Consider the following 20832-nt stretch of genomic DNA (forward strand, 5'->3'; position numbering starts at 1 on the left):
TGAGAGAAATATCTTGGCAAAAGACAACTTTTCCCATTTTTTTATACAAAGTTGGCATTTGACCAAGATATTTTTCTCACCCAGCATGGGTATATGTATAATGACACCCCAAAACACATTGCCCAACTTCTCCTGAGTACGGCGATACCACATGTGTGACACTTTTTTGCAGCCTAGATGCGCAAAGGGGCCCAAATTCCTTTTAGGAGGGCATTTTTAGACATTTGGATCCCAGACTTCTTCTCACACTTTCGGGCCCCTAAAAAGCCAGGGCAGTATAAATACCCCACATGTGACCCCACTTTGGAAAGAAGACACCCCAAGGTATTCAATGAGGGGCATGGCGAGTTCCTAGAATTTTTTTTTTTTTTGCATAAGTTAGCGGATATTGATTATTTTTTTTTTGTTTTTTTTCTCACAAAGTCTCACTTTCCGCTAACTTAGGACAAAAATTTCAATCTTTCATGGACTCAATATGCCCCTCACGGAATACCTTGGGGTGTCTTCTTTCCGAAATGGGGTCACATGTGGGGTATTTATACTGCCCTGGCTTTTTAGGGGCCCTAAAGCGTGAGAAGAAGTCTGGAATATAAATGTCTAAAAATGTTTACGCATTTGGATTCCGTGAGGGGTATGGTGCGTCCATGTGAGATTTTATTTTTTGACACAAGTTAGTGGAGTATGAGACTTAGTAAGAAAAAACAAAAACAAAAACAAACAAAAAATTTCCGCTAACTTGTGCCAAAAAAAATGTCTGAATGGAGCCTTACCAAGGGGGGGGGTGATCAATGACAGGGGGGTGATCACCCATATAGACTCCCTGATCACCCCCCTGTCACTGATCACCCCCCCTGTAAGGCTCCATTCAGACATCCGCATGATTTTTTACGGATCCATGGATACATGTATCGGATCCACAAAACGCATGCGGACGTCTGAATGGAGCCTTACAGGGGGGTTATCAATGACAGGGGGTGATCAGGGTAATCAGGGTGATCACCCCCCTGTCACTGATCACCCCCCCTGTAAGGCTCCATTCAGACATCCGCATGATTTTTTACGGATCCATGGAAACATGTATCGGATCCACAAAACGCATGCGGACGTCTGAATGGAGCCTTACAGGGGGGTTATCAATGACAGGGGGTGATCAGGGTAATCACCCCCCTGTCACTGATCACCCCCCCTGTAAGGCTTCATTGAGACATCCGCATGATTTTTTACGGATCCATGGATACATGGATCGGATCCACAGAACGCATGCGGACGTCTGAATGGATCCTTACAGGGGGGTTATCAATGACAGGGGGTGATCAGGGTAATCAGGGTGATCACCCCCCTGTCACTGATCACCCCCCCTGTAAGGCTCCAATCAGACATGCGCATGATTTTTTACGGATCCATGGATACATGGATCGGATCCACACAACGCATGCGGACGTCGGAATGGAGCCTTACAGGGGAGTGATCAATGACAGGGGGTGATCAGGGAGTGTATATGGGTGATCACCCCCCTGTAAGGCTCCATTCAGACGTCCGTATGCTTTTTGCGGATCCGATCCATGTATCCGTGGATCCGTAAAAATCATACGGACGTCTGAACGGAGCCTGACAGGGGGGTCAATGACAGGGGTGATCAATGACAGGGGGGTGATCAATGACAGGGGGGTGATCAATGACAGGGGGGGTGATCAATGACAGGGGGGTGATCAATGACAGGGGGTGATCAATGACAGGGGGGTGATCAATGACAGGGGGGTGATCAATGACAGGGGGGTGATCAATGACAGGGGGGTGATCAATGACAGGGGGTGATCAATGACAGGGGGGTGATCAATGACAGGGGGGTGATCAATGACAGGGGGGTGATCAATGACAGGGGGGTGATCAATGACAGGGGGGTGATCAATGACAGGGGGGTGATCAATGACAGGGGGGTGATCAATGACAGGGGGGTGATCAATGACAGGGGGGTGATCAATGACAGGGGGGTGATCAGGGAGTTTATATGGGGTGATCATGGGTGATCAGGGGTTTATAAGGGGTTAATAAGTGACGGGGGGGGGGGGTGTAGTGTGGTGTTTGGTGCGACTGTACTGACCTACCTGAGTCCTCTGGTGGTCGATCCTAACAAAAGGGACCACCAGAGGACCAGGTAGGAGATATATTAGACGCTGTTATGAAAACAGCGTCTAATATACCTGTTAGGGGTTAAAAATTCGGATCTCCAGCCTGCCAGCGAGCGATCGCCGCTGGCAGGCTGGAGATCCACTCGCTTACCTTCCGTTCCTGTGAGCGGCGCGCGTTCACAGGAAATCTCGCGTCTCGCGAGATGACGCCTATTGGCGTTAGTGTGACCTGGGAGCGCCGCAGCATTGACGCCTTTCGGCGTTAGTGTGACGGGAGGAGGTTAATCTTGGTAAGTAGCAACTTTTGTAAGATCAAAAGGAGTCACACTAGTTCCTTATTTAGATGATTTGCTAATCTTCCAGACGCCTTTTTGAAACTGATCAGTTGTGTGGAACTCTGGAAACTTTAGGATGGAAAATAATTTAGACAAAATCGGTTACTTCTCAGATTTTTTTATTTTTTTTTTAATAAATACTCTGTCCCTATTGACTTGCATTGGGGGTCATGATGGATGCTTGCAGGCTAAGCAGGGATTTCAAATACTAAATCTTCAGTTCTATCTACTGAATCAACTGGCTGATCTCAATCACGTGATCGACTGAAGGAGTCGGCAACACGAGGGACGCCGAATTCGGACGGAAATACGATCGCTCACACAAGAATAGAGGTGATGCTCAACAAAATAAGGTTGGAAGCGAGAGAGAAACATCCATGCTGAAGATTAGTGTGGTAATGTTTTTTGTACCTCTCAGAGACCGACCGAACAGTGGGTACCTCTGAAAAAGAATAGTGTGAGATAGATAGATAGAGGTAGATAGATGATATTATATATATATATATATATATATATATATATATATATATATATATATATATATATATATATATACTCTCGTTAGCTCAATATGATCTTCTAACCGTCTAATATATGATATAATTTTGAAAGAAAAGAGAAAAAGGCCTATTAATCGAAACTATATATAATAAAGAACGGTTTCAATGAACTATTTTTCAAACTACCTCATCGGTTATATAGTGGATGAACTACACAATGGAAAGCACTGAATAGTAAGAGGATTGATTTGTATCAAACTAAGCAATTATCTGTACTAGGGTGGAGCAATTCTTATATGCATCGTGTTTATACAGTAATTTTTATTTCATATCTTAACTGTTTTTACAGATTGTGATTTAAATTGTGTGTGCTGCATGTACTCTAGATGTCAGAGTGCCTATCTAAGAAATATTGTTTAGATACTAGTGACTGAGATGGCAAGTAGTCACTATACGAACATCGGTACCATTTACTTGGAGGTAGAGCCACCCTAAGATTACATTTATTACACATTGATTTAAAACCTTTTTATTGGCCATCACATCGGCTAGGCGAGTTTCTGAGATTCAGGTCTTCTCAGCTTTTTCTCCTTATGCAAACATATTGGAGGACAAAGTCATTTTAAGACCTTTGCCCTTTTTCCTACCCAAGGTGGTTTTTTACTTCATAGAAACCAGGAAATAAAAACAATCCTAGAGAACAGAATTTTCATTGTTTAGATGAATTACCTGGAATCCACAAAGGATCGGAGAATAGATGAGTATCTTCTGATCCAGTTTCAGGGAGCCTGTAGGGGAACTAAAGCTTCCATAGACTCCATTGCAACATGGGTTAAATTTGCTATATCAAGTGCATATTCTTCTAGGTGTTTGCCCATTCCAGAAGGTATAGGGGTACATTAAACAAGAGTGGTAGCTACTACATGGGCAGAGAGCTGATGCTTCCCCATCTCAAATTTGCAGAGAAGCCACATGGTTTTTCTTCACATACCTTTTTTAAGACACTACAGGTTGCCACCTCTAGGAGGAAGGTACTGCAAGCAGTAGTCCACCCCCGCTCCCCCTCCAATTTTGGAGTTTATAGTTTAGTCCGCATGGGTGAGGGAAAAACAAATTGCTTAGCGGTAAATATTATTTTATTTTTTTTCTTAAAACCCATGACGGCACCCCAAAATGTTCCCAACCCCTGCCTCTTATTATATTTTTTTGTACTGCCTGTAGAACGTTCAGTATTATCAGAAATTCCAACAGGGCATGTGGATCCCATTTGTCCCCAATGATTGTTTAGAAATTTCTGGAATATATAGAATAACACTGACATAATGCTGCCAATACATTCCAGACCTCTAAGGGCTGTTTCACATGAGCGGATCCAGTGCGTGTAATCTGCAGTATGAATTGCAGCCAAGCACCGCACTGGACATCAGACACTGAGCATTAACATGATTGATAATGCTCCGTGCATCTCTGATCTTTTACTACAAAATCAGAGATGGTTTCACTGATTTTGTAGCAAAAAAAAGGCACGGAGCATTATCAATCATGTTAATGCTGCTTGTCTCTGCTGTCCAGTGCGGGGCTTGTCTGTCAAAGCGAGCAAAGTGCAAAAAAAAAATTTTAAATTCAAGTAACAAAATGACATATGTACCAATCAAACAAGTAAAGGTATCTCATTCTGTAAAAAAACGAGACTCTACCTAAGACCATTGCCAGAAAAATATGGTTCTCAGAACATGGCAACGTTAAGAACAAGATTTTATGCTATTCAAAAATGCTTTGTTGTAAAACTTACCCAATATGTCTTTTTATTTATTTTTATCGATGTGCCCGTAACAACCTGCTCTATAAAAATATCACATGCTATATGGTACTCTGTCAGGTGAACGCTGTAAAAATTAAAAACTATGCCAGCCCTGAACAGGTATTTTTTTTTTGTCACCTTGCTTCACAAACTGCAAAATATCCAGTGGTCAAAAAGTTATAAATGCCCCAAAATGGTGCTAGTAAGTCACCTCATTCTGCAAAAAAAATTAACCCCCACACAAGACAATCACTCAAAAAAATTAAAACCAAAGGCACCTGTAAACCAATAAAAATCTGTGCTTCTTCCTTTGATTCCTGCCATGTGCCCCCACAGCAGTTTACCACCACATTTGGGGTGTTGCAGTGTTCAGGCGAAAATTGGTAACAAATTATGGGGTGATTTTTCTCCTGTTTAACCCTTGTGAAAATGAAAAATTTGGGACTGAAGCAAACATTTTATTGGAAGAAATTAAACCTTTCCATTTTTGCAGCCAAGTGTTTCCAAATTCTGTAAAACTCTCTCTTATGGGGTCAAAGTGCTCAGTACACCCCTTAATACATTTTTTGAGGGGTTTAGTTTCCAAAACGGGGTCACTTTCTTAGGGTTCACGTCAGGGTCTTCAAATTCAAAATGGTGCCCAAAAACCATATGGTGCTCCTTTCATTCTGACCAATGCCATGTGCCCCAATAGCAGTTTACTACCACATATGGGGTATTTCTGTAAACTGCATATTCAGAGTAATGTTTATTTTGCTGTTAACCCTTGCTGTGTTAAAAGGAAAAATTTGCATAACTTTTTTTTTTAAATTAAATTTTTAAATTTCTCCCCCCATTTTCCTTTAATTCTTGTAGGAGACTTTTTTTTTTTCTTGTAGAAAAGGTTTCATTAAATGCAAGACATATTGACTCAAACTTACCATTAAGTTGTGCCACAAAAAAAAAAAACGCTCTCAGAATGGCTTGGATAAGTGAAAGCATTCCAAAGTTATTACCAAATAAAGTGGCAGATGTCAGATTTGCTCATTTAGGCTTGGTCAGGAAATGAGACGCAGCCCAAGCTGGGAAACACCAGAGCGCTTCATCACTCGCTGTTTCAGTAGCTCCTATTGTGGTGTATGAGAGCTATGGAAACAGTAGCACGGCAGATTATGCGTTTTTCCCAACTCAGAAATGACATAGCTTGCTGTGCTACTCTGTTAACCTAGCTTTCTTGCACCACAGTGTGAACTACCGAAACTCTGTGTGCCAGAGCCCTCTGCTGTTTCCCAGCCGGGAGGTGGTCGGGACTGTCTCATCTCACCTTGAGAGCCATTATTCCTTTGATTCGTATAATTGTAAATCAGCTGACTTTACATTCGTGTTTGTCCCTCATTAATTACAGCCTCAGTGAGCTTTCCCTCTTCTACTTTTGCTTCTGTTGCGTGGCTGTTCAGGCTGATCTCTGCCATAATTCACACCAGATGTGTGAAAATACCCTTAATATGAAGAATTGAAGTCTACATCCAATCGGCAGCATTTCCAAAATTGATGAGTAATCTGTGAACTGGCACTTGGGCATCTTCAACACGGGTGTCCCGGATTTGCTTCGGATGCATCCTGTGTGCATTGTGGGAAACCTGCGCAAGTGCGCACGGTTTGTCAGTTTTGGTTGAGTTGCGTTCAGTTTTTATCACGTGGGTGCAACGCGTTTTGCACACGTGTGATAAACTGAATGTGGTACCCAGACCCGAACCTGGACTTAACTCTCCTCATCCACTTGATCGTGCAGTCGGCATAGTCGTCTTTCAGGACCTGCAAAAGGACCTTTGACGTAATCGCGCTCACCATGTGGTGACATCAGTGCAGGTCCTGCTGAATGAAGATAAAAGGACTTGCTTGTGATTTTCACACAGACACATTCATTTCTATGTGGCCTCTATTGCGGGAAAAACGCAGAATATAGAACATGCTGTGATTTATTTATTTTTCTCTCCACGCAGCGCAAAAGTGCTGCATGACAAACATTGCTTAAGTACACAGCCCCATTGAAATGTATGGGTCAGGATTCAGTGTGGGTGCATTGCATTCACATCACGCATTGCACCCGCGTGGAATTATCACCCGTGTGAAAGGGGCCTTTAGGGTGTCCAACAGAGATGGGAAGCTGAATCTTTTTTCTCTGTGGTATCTATGAGATGCTAATTTTCTTTTCTTCCATTCTGTGCAGGTTTTATTGCGATTACTGTGACACCTACCTCACTCATGATTCAGTAAGTTGTTTGTTTATTTTTTAACTTAAGTAATATTTTCTGCTTTTTCTATCTACATGTATGTGCAACTCTTGGCTTGAAGAACAAACCTCTTCAAAATTTGGTCTAAAGAGTTTTCCAGAATTCTTATATTGACGGCCTATCCACAGGAGACCACATACCCCTGCCAGTCAGTTGTATAGAAGTGGCTGCAGCTCCAAAACTATCCAGGTCAATCCATTGTGTAATAGGGCTCTCTGTTTACTTCAGCACTGTTCCCATTGACTTAAATGGGAGCAGCACTGCAGTAACCAGCTCTACTAATTACACAGTGGATAGAGCTGTGCAATTCCAGTGTTTTATTTCTGGCACTGGAGTCATTCCTGATCAGTTGAGATCCCTGCCAATCTGATATTAATGACCTATCCTGAGGACTGGCAATTTTTTTTTTTATACTTCCAGGCAACTTTAAAGGGATTCTGTCACCTCCCCTCAGCCAAAAAACGATTTAAAAGCAGCCATGCAGCACAGCTTACCTGGATTAGGCTGTGCTGTTTTATCTTGAAATCCGTCCAGCAGTTACTTCAAAAAACGACTTTGATCAATAAGGAAATGCGTCCTGAAGGTGCCCAGAGGGGCGTTTTTTTCTTCCTAGTGAGCCCAGTACCGCCCCTCTTTCAGTGCCCAGCCCGCCTTCCTTGTATTTTCTAACCGCCGCCCCCAGCCTGCCACAGCCTCCCCTCCCTCTCCTCCCCCTCCCTCACGCCGAACGAAGTCTCGCACAGGCGCAGTACCCACTGAGGGCTGCGCCTGTGCGATCATCAGGAGACTGAGGGCGGCAGCTTCATCTTCGTCACTGGGCATGCGCCGAGCCCAGTGACGTCCGATGCTCGCTCTTCCCTGCTGACTGAGAGAAGAGCGAGCATCGGACGTCACTGGGCTCGGCGCATGCCCAGTGACGAGGATGAAGTCTCCTGATGATCGCACAGGCGCAGCCCTCAGTGGGTACTGCGCCTGTGCGAGACTTCGTTCGGCGTGAGGGAGGGGGAGGAGAGGGAGGGGAGGCTGTGGCAGGCTGGGGGCGGCGGTTAGAAAATACAAGGAAGGCGGGCTGGGCACTGAAAGAGGGGCGGTACTGGGCTCACTAGGAAGAAAAAAAACGCCCCTCTGGGCACCTTCAGGACGCATTTCCTTATTGATCAAAGTCGTTTTTTGAAGTAACTGCTGGACGGATTTCAAGATAAAACAGCACAGCCTAATCCAGGTAAGCTGTGCTGCATGGCTGCTTTTAAATCGTTTTTTGGCTGAGGGGAGGTGACAGAATCCCTTTAAGTTCACAGTCCACCCCTGTGCACAATTCTTTTGCTCAAGTCACTGCTGTTTACACACCTGAACTCCGGAATATTTCTGGATTATCAGGTCCGAGCTTTCATGCAGCTGCAGGTAGCGTTTTGGTGTCTGCCTCCAGAGCGGAATGGTGACTGAACGGAGGCAAACTGATGCATTCTGAGCAGATTCTTTTCCATTTAGAAAGCATTAGGGCAAAACTGATCCATTTTGGACCGCTTTTGAGAGCCCATGAAGGATCTCAGAAACGGAAAGCCAAAATGCTAGTGTGAAAATAGCCATCCTTGTATTATGTCGGAATATTTATGCTGTCTCCGATTAACAGTTTCTAATTTATTTACATCAAAAATTTCTATAATGGAGATTCTAATCTATTATCATCAATACCAAGCTAAACTGCGCTCGTGATCTGCTCAGTTAGATAGAAAAAAGACTGGTAAATCAAAATATATATTAACCCCTTTCCGACTGCAATCCGTCTATATACGTGCTATTTGCACATGCCCCATGGAGCTAGTACGTGTATAGCCGTCAGGCAGCTCTTTAATCAAAGCGCTGCAAAACACTTGGATTAAAGCTTCTGCCCCTGCACTGCTGCTATCACGGACAGCATACAGTGCAGTAATGCCGGCAAGGGTCCAATCAGAGTGGTCCCTTGCCGGGAATCGATCCGATTGGTTAGTCTATGCAGACTAACCAAATCGGATTGCGGCAGTGAAAAAAATGCCTGTTCTAGCCTCTGATCTGCGCTCTGCAGATCAGAGCCTGAAATCAGGTAGTGTCCTCATGCCCCCATTCCTGTGCGCCTCCAACCCCTGCCTGCCCCGATGCAGTTTCCCCGCCCCCATCCATATTCATGCATCCTGCCCCCATTTGTGCCCCCTCAATGCTAGGGCTGCCCCGGTGCAGTCCCCCTGCTGTGTTTGATGGCGGCAGCGGCTCCATTCCTGAGCTGCCGTCATCAGCAGAGAGTGTCAGCTCTATGCTGACACTCTGCTTTAATCCCTTAGATGCAGTTGCATCCATGGGGTTAATAGAGGGAGGTGGGCTCCCTCTCTCAGCCATCAACCGGACGCTTTGCAAAGGCGTCCGGTGTTGCCACCTACAGGACATCTGATAGCTGTACTATACTTTGCAATGCTCTTGCATTGCAAAGTATAATACTATCAGCCCCCACTGGATCTTCAAGAGGGATTGATGAGATGAGACCCTATTTAAGACAGTCGCCCAAATAATAAAAAAAGCTATGGCTCTCAGACTATGGAGACACTAGAACATAATTTTTTGGGTTTCAGAAAAGCTATTATTGTGTAAAACTTAAATAAGAAAAAGTATACATATTAGGTATTGCCACGTCAGTAACTATCTGCTCTATAAAACTGTCACATGACCTAACCCCTTAGATGAACGCTGTAAAAATAAATGACTAAAAACTGTTCCAAATCACAAAATCCTATGTAGCCAAAATTGGTACCAATAAAAACCAACTTTCTGCAAAAAACAAGCCCCTGCACAAGACGATCGGCAGAAAAATAAAAAACCTATAGCGTTCAGAAAATGGGCACACAAAAACATAATGTATTTTTCAAAAATGCTTTATGTAAAACTGAAACAAAAAAAGTTGATATCATTGTGTCCGTAGCAACCTGCTCTATAAAAATAGCATATGATCTACCCTGTCAGATGACTCTTGTAAAAAAAAAAAAGTGCCAAAACAGCCATTTTTCGTTTACTTTGCCTCTCAAAAAACCGTAATATAGCTCAATTAAAAATCATACGTACTCCAAAATAGTACCAATAAAACTGGCCCCTTATCCCCTAGTTTCAAAAAATAGGGTCACTTTTTGGGAGTTTCTACTGTATGTGTGCATCAGGGGGGCTTAAAATGGGACATGGCATCTAAAACCAGTCCAGCAAAATCTGCCTTCCAAAAACCATACTGCACTCCTTCTCTTCTGCACCCTGCCTTGCGCCCTTACATCAGTTTACGACCACGTGTGGGAGTTTTTCTGTAAATCGGGGTAATAAATATTGAATTTTGTTTGGCTGTTAACACTCAATGTGTTAAAGAAAAAAAAGTTATAAAATGGAAAATCTGGCAAAAAGGTGAAATTTTATCTCCATTTTCCTTTTAATTCTCATGGAACACCTAAAGGGTTAACAACATTTGTAAAATCAGTTTTGAGTAACTTGAGGGGTGTAGTTTCTACAATGGGGTCATTTATGAGGGGGGGGGGGGGTTCCACTTTGTAAGCCCCTCAAAGTGACTTCAGACCTGAACTGGTCCTTTAAAAAGTGGGGTTCGCAAATTTTCTTAAAAATTTTAAGAATTGCTTCTAAATTTCTAAACCTTCTAACGTCCTAAAAAAAAAAAAAAAAAAAAATTACATTTCCAAAATGATGCCAACATGAAGTAGACATATGGGAAATGTTAAGTAATATTTTATTAGGTAGCTTTCTGTTTTAGAAGCGGAGAAATTGAAATTTAGATTTTTTTTTTTTTCATAAATAAAGGTGAAATATATTCACTCAAATGTATGACTATCATGAAAACAATCTAAGAATAGCTTGGATAAATAAGTGTTCCAAAGCTATTACCACAAAGTGACGCATGTCAGATTTGTCAATTTTGACCTGGACACTGGGGCATCAATGACCCTTGGTCATGAAAGGGTTAAATAACAATAATACAGTGCAAATTAATATAAGAAAATTGGTGACAATTGAAATTCAATCAATGATATGCCAGATTTTTAAGAAGGTCTAAATAATCTAGTGTGTAGATATAGATATAGATATAGATATAGATTATATAATTTATTTTTTTATAATATTCAGACATTTGTCGGCTGAGAGAAATCGGGTATCAAATGGATTTAAAATTATAATTGAAGGGTGTATGTGTGTGTGTATATATATTCCACTACTATGCCTTATTATGACAATACCCTTCAATTATAATTTTAAATCCATTTGATACCCGATTTCTCTCAGCCGACAAATGTCTGATTTAAATCCAAATATGGTCTATTTCGGATTTCCTTTTTTATTGATGGAAATATATATACATAATTAACCATACCGGCCTAGAACTGAATTCAGTTCTTTGGAGATGGTACAGTGTTTCCAACCATACATATAAATCTCCCTGAATCGGATCAAGTTTTAGGATGATGCTGCAGGTACACCCCAATCTTATTCTAAAACAGATACTATACACAAAGTATGGTTAATTGAATATATAGATAGATATATATTATATTAATTATCCTATAAAATATAGGTAAGGTTATACTATACCAAAATGTCAGCAAGCAGAAAACAGTTTTAATAGTTCTAAGATGGCTGCCACCAATGGCTGAAAAGGTTGTCAAGTGGCTAGATCTGATGGATCAAGATTAGTGTTGAGCAAACTTGTGTTTTAAGTTCGGCGTCTAAAGTTCGGGTTGTCGAAGAATCGCTATGGATTCCGCTACCACGGACCGTAACGGAATTTAGAATCCATAACGCGATTCTTCGATAACCCGAACTTAAAACACAAGTTCGCTCAACACTAATCAAGATATCTTCAGGTTTCAAGATGTTTTCTTCAAGATGACCATCCCAAGCTGATTCAAGAAGCCGATCCCTCTTTCAGCCCATGCCATCTTTTTATCCCATCTAAAATGGGACTGGTCTAGTTTAATCAACAACTAGTGACATCACTTTATAACTAGTAGGATCTCCCCTAGTGAGTTTGCAATACGTTCCTTAATTTTTATCCTAACACTAGGTGGCACCAAGGCTCCATTTAAAAGTCTTTGGCAATTATAGCTATTTTCTGTTTTTATATTCTTATTAATTTGAAGAAGGGATAACATTTAACTAAGGTTTCATACAGACCTTGAAGAGACTGGAACGAGACAATGACTTTTGTAAAACATCTAGTCTTTCTAAATCTCTGACTAAACTTAATTCATTCCAAACACACACTACAACACTTGTGGTCATTGTTTGGTTAAAAGACAGGGTTTGTTTATGATCACCTGTGTCCACATTTCTCGATTCAAGAAATATACAGGGAAATAGATCATTAACTTACATAGGAATTTCTACCTCAATTCTAACCTTAAAATGAATATATCTATAATTACCACACTTGGGCCTCATGCATACGACAGTTGTTTTTTGCATCTGCAAATTGTGCGTCCGCTAAAAAAACCGGATGCGGCATCCTTCTTTTTTTTTTTTTTTTGGCGGATCTGTTTTTTCACAGATCCCTTGTAATAAATGCCTATTCTTGTCTGTCTGCAAATGTGAAAAAAGCAGGACTTGCACTATTATATTTTTTTTTGCTGAAGGGAAACACTGACAACGGACACGGAACACAAACGGATGAACTATCAGCCTGTTTTATACTAACCCATTGAAAAAAACTAAACGGAGGTTGGGAAAAACAACTGTGTGCATGAGGCCTTAGTTATATAAATCACACATTTAAATTGATTATATAAAAATCTAAATCCACTCATATGTTAATATAAAACCCCAAAGAAAATGAGTCTTTTTATCCATTTCAACTAACCTAAAACCCACACACTTCTACTTCAGTGTCTTATGTGGGTAAATACATTTTATTAGACCCCTCTAAATTTCTTCTCACACAAGAGCAGACTATGCAAACCTTCCTAAGTTTTATAAACAAGTCTTTGCACAAGTGTAATCTCGAGTTGGTGATTCACAAGGGTTTGAATGTATATTAGACTACTTTCACACTTGCGCTAGGTGCGTCTCCATCTGGTATCTGCACAGACGGATCCGCACCTATAAATGCAAATAATGGTATCCGTTCAGTGCGGATCCGTCTGCATAACAGCTTTTTCAGATATAAGTTTCAAGATCTTGAAAACTCAGATCCGACAGTATATTCTAACACAGAGGCGTTCCCATGGTGATGGGGACGCTTCAAGTTAGAATATACTAAGAACTGTGTACATAACTGCCCCCCGATCTCTCTCTTACAGGGGGCTGTGATCCTGCACAATTAACCCCTCAGGTGCCGCACGCGGTGCTGCCAGTGCAGCTCCCCCCCTCCCCCCACCACCTAGTATTAAAAGCATTGGTGGCAGTGGCCACAGGCTAACCCCCCCCCCCCCCCCCCCCCCCACCATTGGTGACAGTGGAGCGGCAGCGGAGTCCCAGTTTAATCGCTGGGGCTCCGATCGGTTACCATGGCAGCCAGGACGCTACTGCAGTCCTGGCTGCCATGGTTACTTAGCTTATACTTGCCTGCGCTGTCTGCGGCCGGTCGGCGCTCCTCCTACTGGTAAGTGACAGGTCTGTGCAATGCTTTTAATACTGGGGAGGCAGGGGGGGGGGTGTCGAACTGGCCACCAATGCTTTTAATACTGGGGAGGGAGGGGGGTCTGCCCCCTGCTGCCTGGCAGCACCCGATCAGGGGGCTGAGATCTGCACAATTAACCCCTCTGGTGCAGCACCTGAGGGGTTAATTGTGCGGATCTCAGCCCCCTGTAAGAGATCGGGTGCTGCCAGGCAGCAGGGGGCAGTTATGCACACAGTTCTTAGTATATTCTAACTTGAAGCGTCCCCATCACTATTGGAACGCCTCTGTGTTAGAATATACTGTCAGATCTGAGTTTTCGCGATCTAACTCAAATCCGATGGTATATTCTAACAGAGGCGTTCCCATGGTAATGGGGACACTTCAAGTTAAAATATACCATCTGATTGGAGAAAACTCCGGTCCGATGGTATATTAATTGGGACTCCTGACTTTACATTGAAAGTCAATGAGGGACAGATCCGTTTGCAATTGCACCATATTGTGTCAACGTCAAACGGATCCGTCCCCATCGACTTGCATTGTAAGTCAGGACGGATCCGTTTGGCTCCGCACGGCCTGGCGGACACCAAAACGCTGCAAGCAGCTCTTTGGTGTCCGCCTCCAGAACGGAATGGAGGCGGAACGGATCCAAACTGATGCATTCTGAACGGATCCTTATCCATTCAGAATGCATTTGGGATGAACGGATCCGTTCGGGGCCGCTTGTGAGAGCCCTCAAACGGATCTCGCAAGCGGAACCCCAAATTCAAGTGTGAAAGTAGCCTTACCCTCTTGAATGAGACAAAATCGGACCAAAATGGCTTCTCTTAATGTTCTATTCATAACCTGTATAGGACTTGTATTATGATGGATTTTTTTTTATACTCAAAAGTTCTGACAGTAACCACTAGAAGTTTGACTGCTGGGACACTTACTGTTAACCAGAACGAATGAATTGGTGGTCTCGCCATGCATGAACAGTTTTTTGCTCCATTGAATCTGTTAGGGTTGTCATGATAAAAACATTTTGATTATATTTCGATATTCGATACCATGCGATATTTTTTAAAATGTTCAAAAAATGTTATAGAACGTCCAACCCATAATAGAGTCCTATCCTATTTTTGGGGGGGACAAGGAGACTAAGAATGGCGACTCAGTTTTTGATATTTTTTTTTTTTCTGTTATGGCGTTCACCACATAGGAAATTATTTTTAATAGTTTGCACTTTTGCAGGTGTGGCGATATGTAATATGGTTATTTTTTATTGTTTATAAATGTTACATGTAAAATTGGGAAAGGGGGCGATGTTAGACTTCAGTATTTATTTATATATATATTTTTTTATAACTATTAGCCCTGTGATACACCGGTTAAAGGGGCTGTTCCATTCTGATCGGATAGTTAACTGTCTGATTTACAGGTGGTCTGACTAACATCACCATCAATCACAAGAACTGGGTCCTGTGCCTCTAGTTTGAATGCATTAGTGGTCACGCATGTGTGCATAGTACACACAGCAGCAGGGAGCTTACCATGGCAGCCAGGGCTTCAGTAGCGTCCTGGCTGCCATGGTAACCGATTGCCGCTCCAATCGGAACTTCCACCAATGGAGGGGAGGGAACCCTGCGGCCACTTCCACCAATGAATATAACAATGGGGGGGGGGGCGCACTGCGCCACCAATGAATGTAACACACATTAAAGTATAGGCAGCGGGTCTCAATAACAGGGAATGCAATCTGCCGAACCTTGGCAATTAACTTCTCAGGTGCTGCATTGTTATTGAGGCCAAGTGCCAGGTATGTGATACCGCTGTTGGCACCCACTTCCTATACTTGAATTAATGTGTTTTACATTTATTGGTGGTGCAGTGGCCACAGTCCTCTTCCTCTTCTTTACTGTGCTGGTGAAGAGATCATGGCGCGTGCCATGTTCTCTAACTGATACTAGGCTGCACAGCCTCGTATCGGTAAATGGTAAGATCTGGTATCTTATCGGTCCGGGTCTAAAAGTATATTGATTGGGTATCGATACCCGGTGCAACTCTAATCTCTATAGGACTGATGGAGGCAGCCAAGTACATTGCTCCTTTGCTACATTGGTCCTGTGGACTTTGGATAGAGCTGCAGCTCACATGCGTGACCACCAATCCATTCAAACTAGAGGCACAGGACCCCGTTCTTGTGATTGATGGTGATCTTAGCAGTCAGACCACCTGTAATCAGTTAACTATCCGATCAGAATGGAGCAGCCCCCCCCCTTTTTTTTTTTTTTTTGTATCACAGGTGCGACCAGTCGGCTGTCGGAGTCACAGAACCACCAGCATATGAAACAAAACATAACTTTTTGTTTCTTATTCAATTTGCTGAATAAGAAATAAAGGTTACATTTATTTAGTGTTTGTTCGTTCTGTGAAGTGTTGGCAAATTTAACAATATGTATCAACAATTATACGCCAAATAAAGTTGCTTTTTAGTGTTTTATTATTAACATTATACCTGAAACCTTCCTTGATTATCTAGCCATCAGTCCGCAAGACTCACTGCAGTGGAAGAAAGCACAAGGAAAACGTTAAAGATTACTATCAAAAATGGATGGAGGAGCAAGCTCAGAGTTTAATTGATAAAACTAGTAAGTAGCTTCTTAAAGGAGAGCGGTTTAACTTTGTACAGTATCCTGATTTCCTACAAATACTGCTGTAGTAGAGTCTGCATTTGAGACCAAGTATCATCTGAACCTAAAAACAATCTGTGAAGGGGAACAGAGTTCAAAGGGAATAATGTCAACAGAAAATGTTTACGTCACGTTTTTATGTTTGATATCTTTTTAAAGATTTTTTTGATGTTTGTTAATATCTACCGGTATGTTTAAGCAAAAAACAATATAGGTACCACTTCTTTATCTATACAAGTCACTTTACTGCAGTTACCTTCTCTATAATTCTAATTCGACTTTCATTATATCACCTCTGTGTATAGATGAGATGGGAACCACCATTCACAGTGGGTGTTTTTTTTTTTTTTTTTTTTTTTTCCCCAAAGCTTATCTATTCTTTCCTTGTACAGTGATGTCTGCACAGGTCACAAAGCATATCCACAGACAAGCAAAAGGGTAACAATGTTTTGAACTTTTGACTTTTAGGCTCCATTTCTCACCATCTACTACAGCTTCAAATGGGAGACTACAATCATTTCATAGACAGTCATCTTGGCTATCTCATATATATAAATTGGACTTGCAACTATTTAGCAGATTCTTTTCTTGTAACTGCATTTTTACTATTTTGCTCCTAACATTTGAAATTAAATGGCCAAGATTGTCTGTCTATAAAATGATGGTAGTCACACATTCGAAACTGTAGTGGAAGGTGAGATATGGAGCTTGACAATCATACGTTTTTAAAGCATTGTTACTCTTTTGCTCATCAGTGTAAGGGTGTATTCACACGACCGTATGAATGGATTCACATCTGTTCTCCAATTTAGCGGAACGGGTGCTGTCCGCATCCGTTGTTCCGTTCCGCGGCCTCGCAAAAAATATGAAGCATGTCCTATTCTTGTCCGCAATTGGGCATTCTCTATATAGCACTGGCCATGTGCGGTCCACGAAATGCGGAACTCACGCGGCCGGTATCCGTATTTTACAGCTCTGCAATTTGCCGACCGTGAAACACTTACGGTTGTGTGAATGCACCCTAAGGCTGGGTTCACACCTGAGCGTTCGGAAACGAGCGCTCTGTATGCGCGATTGTACGGGCGTTTACAATCGCGCATACAGAGATTGCCGTTCACACATTGTCGCGCGTTCCCGAATTTCTATGTGCGGGAACGCGCGACAAACGCCCAAAAAAAGCTCAAGCACTTGTTTGAGCGTCGGGCGTTTTACAGCGCAATCATACGCACTGTAAAACGCCCAGGTGAGAACCATTCCCATAGGGAATCATTGGTTCTTGCCTGTTGTGCGTTTTACAGCGCGTAGGAACGCGCTGTAAAACGCTCGGGTGTGAACCCAGCCTAAGTCAGTGAGGTCTTCACCTAACCATTTTGTCTATGGCCCATGTGGCTGCTGTAAAGCAATTTTCTTAACGCTTTCTAAATGCTGCTAAGAACAGCTCAGGCACACCGCCCCCATGATTAAGTTTAGGAAATTGAATAAAAAAATCTACAATCAGAAAATAAAAACTGATTAAAAAAAGGATGTGTTGCTCCTGTTCCTAGAGTCTCTGTTCTCCCAGAAGTAACGGGGGCATGGATAAAACTAGGAGTAGGCTAGTTGGGTTCAGCTGACATTAGCACATCGCTAATGTCAGCCAGTTTAAAGGGTTTGTCACCAGAAATAACTAATTTAAAGTATCACTGCCACAAACAATTTTTATTCTCTGACCTGTTAAAAAGGTGCATGATGTAGGGCTGAAACGAGTCTTTGAATCGAGTAAATAGACGCACAAAAATCCTAGATGCAAAGTTTTTGCATCGAGGATTCATTTGTCATGTGAGTGAAGCGCTCGCTATTTTTCACCGCTTTGTGGTCACCTGCTTCTCCCGTACAGTATAATAACTGCACCGCTCTCAGCGTCTCACTCCAGTGGTCACTTGACCCGCCTCACATCCCCATCATTTGTACCACACCCTCTCAGGCAAATCTGCAACCAGCTCTTCCTGGGGTCCTGGCGCTCCAGATTGTGATTGGTTGCCGGCAGCTCTTCTTGACAACCGCAACCTAAAAGAAAAGAGACGCAGCGATGGGGAGGTGTGGCCCGTGCACTGGGGGCTTATACTGGGAGGGACGCGGACCACACCGGAGCCCGCCGTTGGCTGGCACGGCTGGCTAGCTGGGTTCACGGAGACAACAAAGCCGGCTGGGATTCTGGGACATCGGAACGGAGACTGGAAACTACGTACCAGCCATGGAGGGAGGCTGTGTCCTCCTTCCTGCACATTGCCGGAGGATTTGGTCTAACATGTTGATGGCTCCTCAGAGCCTCCTGATTAAAGGCGGGCTCTGGCCTGAACGACCTTCTGACATACATGTGTGACAACTAGTTGTTGGGATACCAAAATTTTGATTCGGTTTCGATACCATAGAGTATTGCGATATTCGATACCACGCAAAAAAAAAAAAAAAAAAGCCACGTGCATTTTAAAAAAATGGTGAATCATGCAGATTTTTTTATATTTTAATAGTTTGGACTTTTCGGGCGTGGCTATGTTGGTTTATTTATTGTTTATATATTTTATTTGTAAAATTGGTGCTCCAGACCCAAAAAAAAAATACCTAGTAGCCATTGGCTCCTGAACTGAAAAATTTCGGAGCCAAATTACATTTTTAGTCACCAAATCGAAACCAAATCCAAATTTTGGTATCGTGACAACACTAGTGGTTTTCTTTTCCGGCATAGAGTTCCGTCACAGGGGCTCTATACCGGAAAAGAACTGATCAGGCATATCCCCATGCATTCTGAATGGAGAGAAATATGTTCAGGAATCCATCAGGATGTCCTTAGTTCAGTCTTATTAACTGATTTAGGCAAAAGGTAAAACCGCGGCTAAGCTCTGTTCACTTGAATGGAGCTTAGCCGCGCCCACTCTAGTTGATACAAGTCGTGACGTCAGTGGGCGGGCGGCCCGGCAGTAAATAGTGAGAAGGCAGCGGCGCTGCTGGAGTGCCGCTGCCTTCTCAAACAGCTGATCGGCGGGGGTCCCGGGTGTCGGACCCCCGCCGATTAGAAGCTGATGCCGCATAAAGATAGGACAAATTCTCGCTTTTTACAGAACACCACAGAAGCACTACGTAAGGGTTCCTTTCCGTGCTTCCGGCCCGCACTGTTCCACATCTCCGGATTTGGGTTCGCATCCGTGATGCGGAATGCACATGGAACAGTGCCCACTTATTGCGGTCTGCAATACGGCAACGGGCAGCACACGTTTGTGTACAAGAGGCCTTACAGAATGAATGGAGCTTATGGTGTGGCTCCAGGCCATCGCTGCATGATTGTTCTTCTGGAGTTCCCCTTTAAACTCATTTGGCCCTGTCCTACAAGTTACCTGAAACCACAGCCCATGCCAGTAATGGTGTCACCAATCCCTAAGCAGTACCAAAGGGCTTAGGATTCTTTCTAGATTATCTCCATTCTGGAGATCTGTCTGCAGACTTCTGGACATGTCAGATTATCATTTCATCCGATGAGTTTGTTTTAGCTGATGGCACTGATGTGGCAGCTGATTGTACTTTGGGAAGGGGGGGGGTGCTGGTGGCACTGGGGGATAGTGGAGCTGATCGCACAGGGTGGGAACAAAGGTGTTTGAGACTGATGGCTGGGGTTCTGAGTTTTTATAAAGGAAAACAGTTATTTTTTTCTTATTAGAGTACTTGATTAAAAATAGTAATAGTTAAAAATCTGCAAAATACTAAAATAATCGCTTGCTGCATCATGCTAGGGCTGCAATATGTAGTGATTGTAATCATCTTATCAGTGACTGTATTTGTGAGTTATCCTCCCCATTTTAATTTTTAGCCCTCATGTGACCAACTCTTCGCTCTCCAACTAACACAGGACAGGATGTCAGTTACTTCTCTATTCATTCTCATGAGACTGGCATTGAGTGTTCCATAGTAATACATAGAGAAAATGACTTCCTTCTACACGTGCTGTGTTTTATTTGGAGACTCTGATTCACATAACACAGCAAAGAAGCAGAAGGGAGGGAATAGCTCACACATACAGACACGATTAACCCCTTAAGGACTCGGCCCTATTTCACCTTACGTACTTTGACATTTTCACTTTAAGTGCTGATAACTTTCAAACGCTTTGACTTATCCAGGCCATTATGAGATTCTTTTTTGTCACATATTGTACTTCATGACACTGGTAAAATGAAGTAAAAAAAAAAAAAACTTATTTATAAAATAAATACCAAATTTACCAAAAATCTGTAAAAAAAATAATAAAAAATAGCAAATTTCCAAGTTTCAATTTCTCTACTTCTATAATACACAGTAATACCTCCAAAAATAGTTATTACTTTACATTCCCCATATGTCTACTTCATGTTTGGATCATTTTGGGAATTCTATCTTATTTTTTTTGGGGATGTTACAAGGCTCAGAAATTTTCAAAAAACCTTATTTTTAGGGACCAGTACAGGTTTGAAGTCATTTTGC

At 42.5% G+C, this 20832-nt stretch overlaps 1 protein-coding gene across 1 annotated transcript in view; it reads left to right on the plus strand.

Annotated features, from left to right (window-relative positions):
* Nucleotides 1-20832, plus strand: part of SNRPC (small nuclear ribonucleoprotein polypeptide C) — a 57088-nt gene that overhangs the window by 16477 nt on the left and 19779 nt on the right. The window contains exons 2-3 of the mRNA XM_044288170.1: nt 6975-7017; nt 16191-16299. Coding sequence (XP_044144105.1) covers nt 6975-7017; nt 16191-16299 — 152 coding nt within the window. The remainder of the gene's footprint in view (nt 1-6974; nt 7018-16190; nt 16300-20832) is intronic.

This window comes from Bufo gargarizans, chromosome 3 (assembly GCF_014858855.1).
Source record: "Bufo gargarizans isolate SCDJY-AF-19 chromosome 3, ASM1485885v1, whole genome shotgun sequence".
In the NCBI taxonomy this organism is placed as follows: domain Eukaryota; kingdom Metazoa; phylum Chordata; class Amphibia; order Anura; family Bufonidae; genus Bufo; species Bufo gargarizans.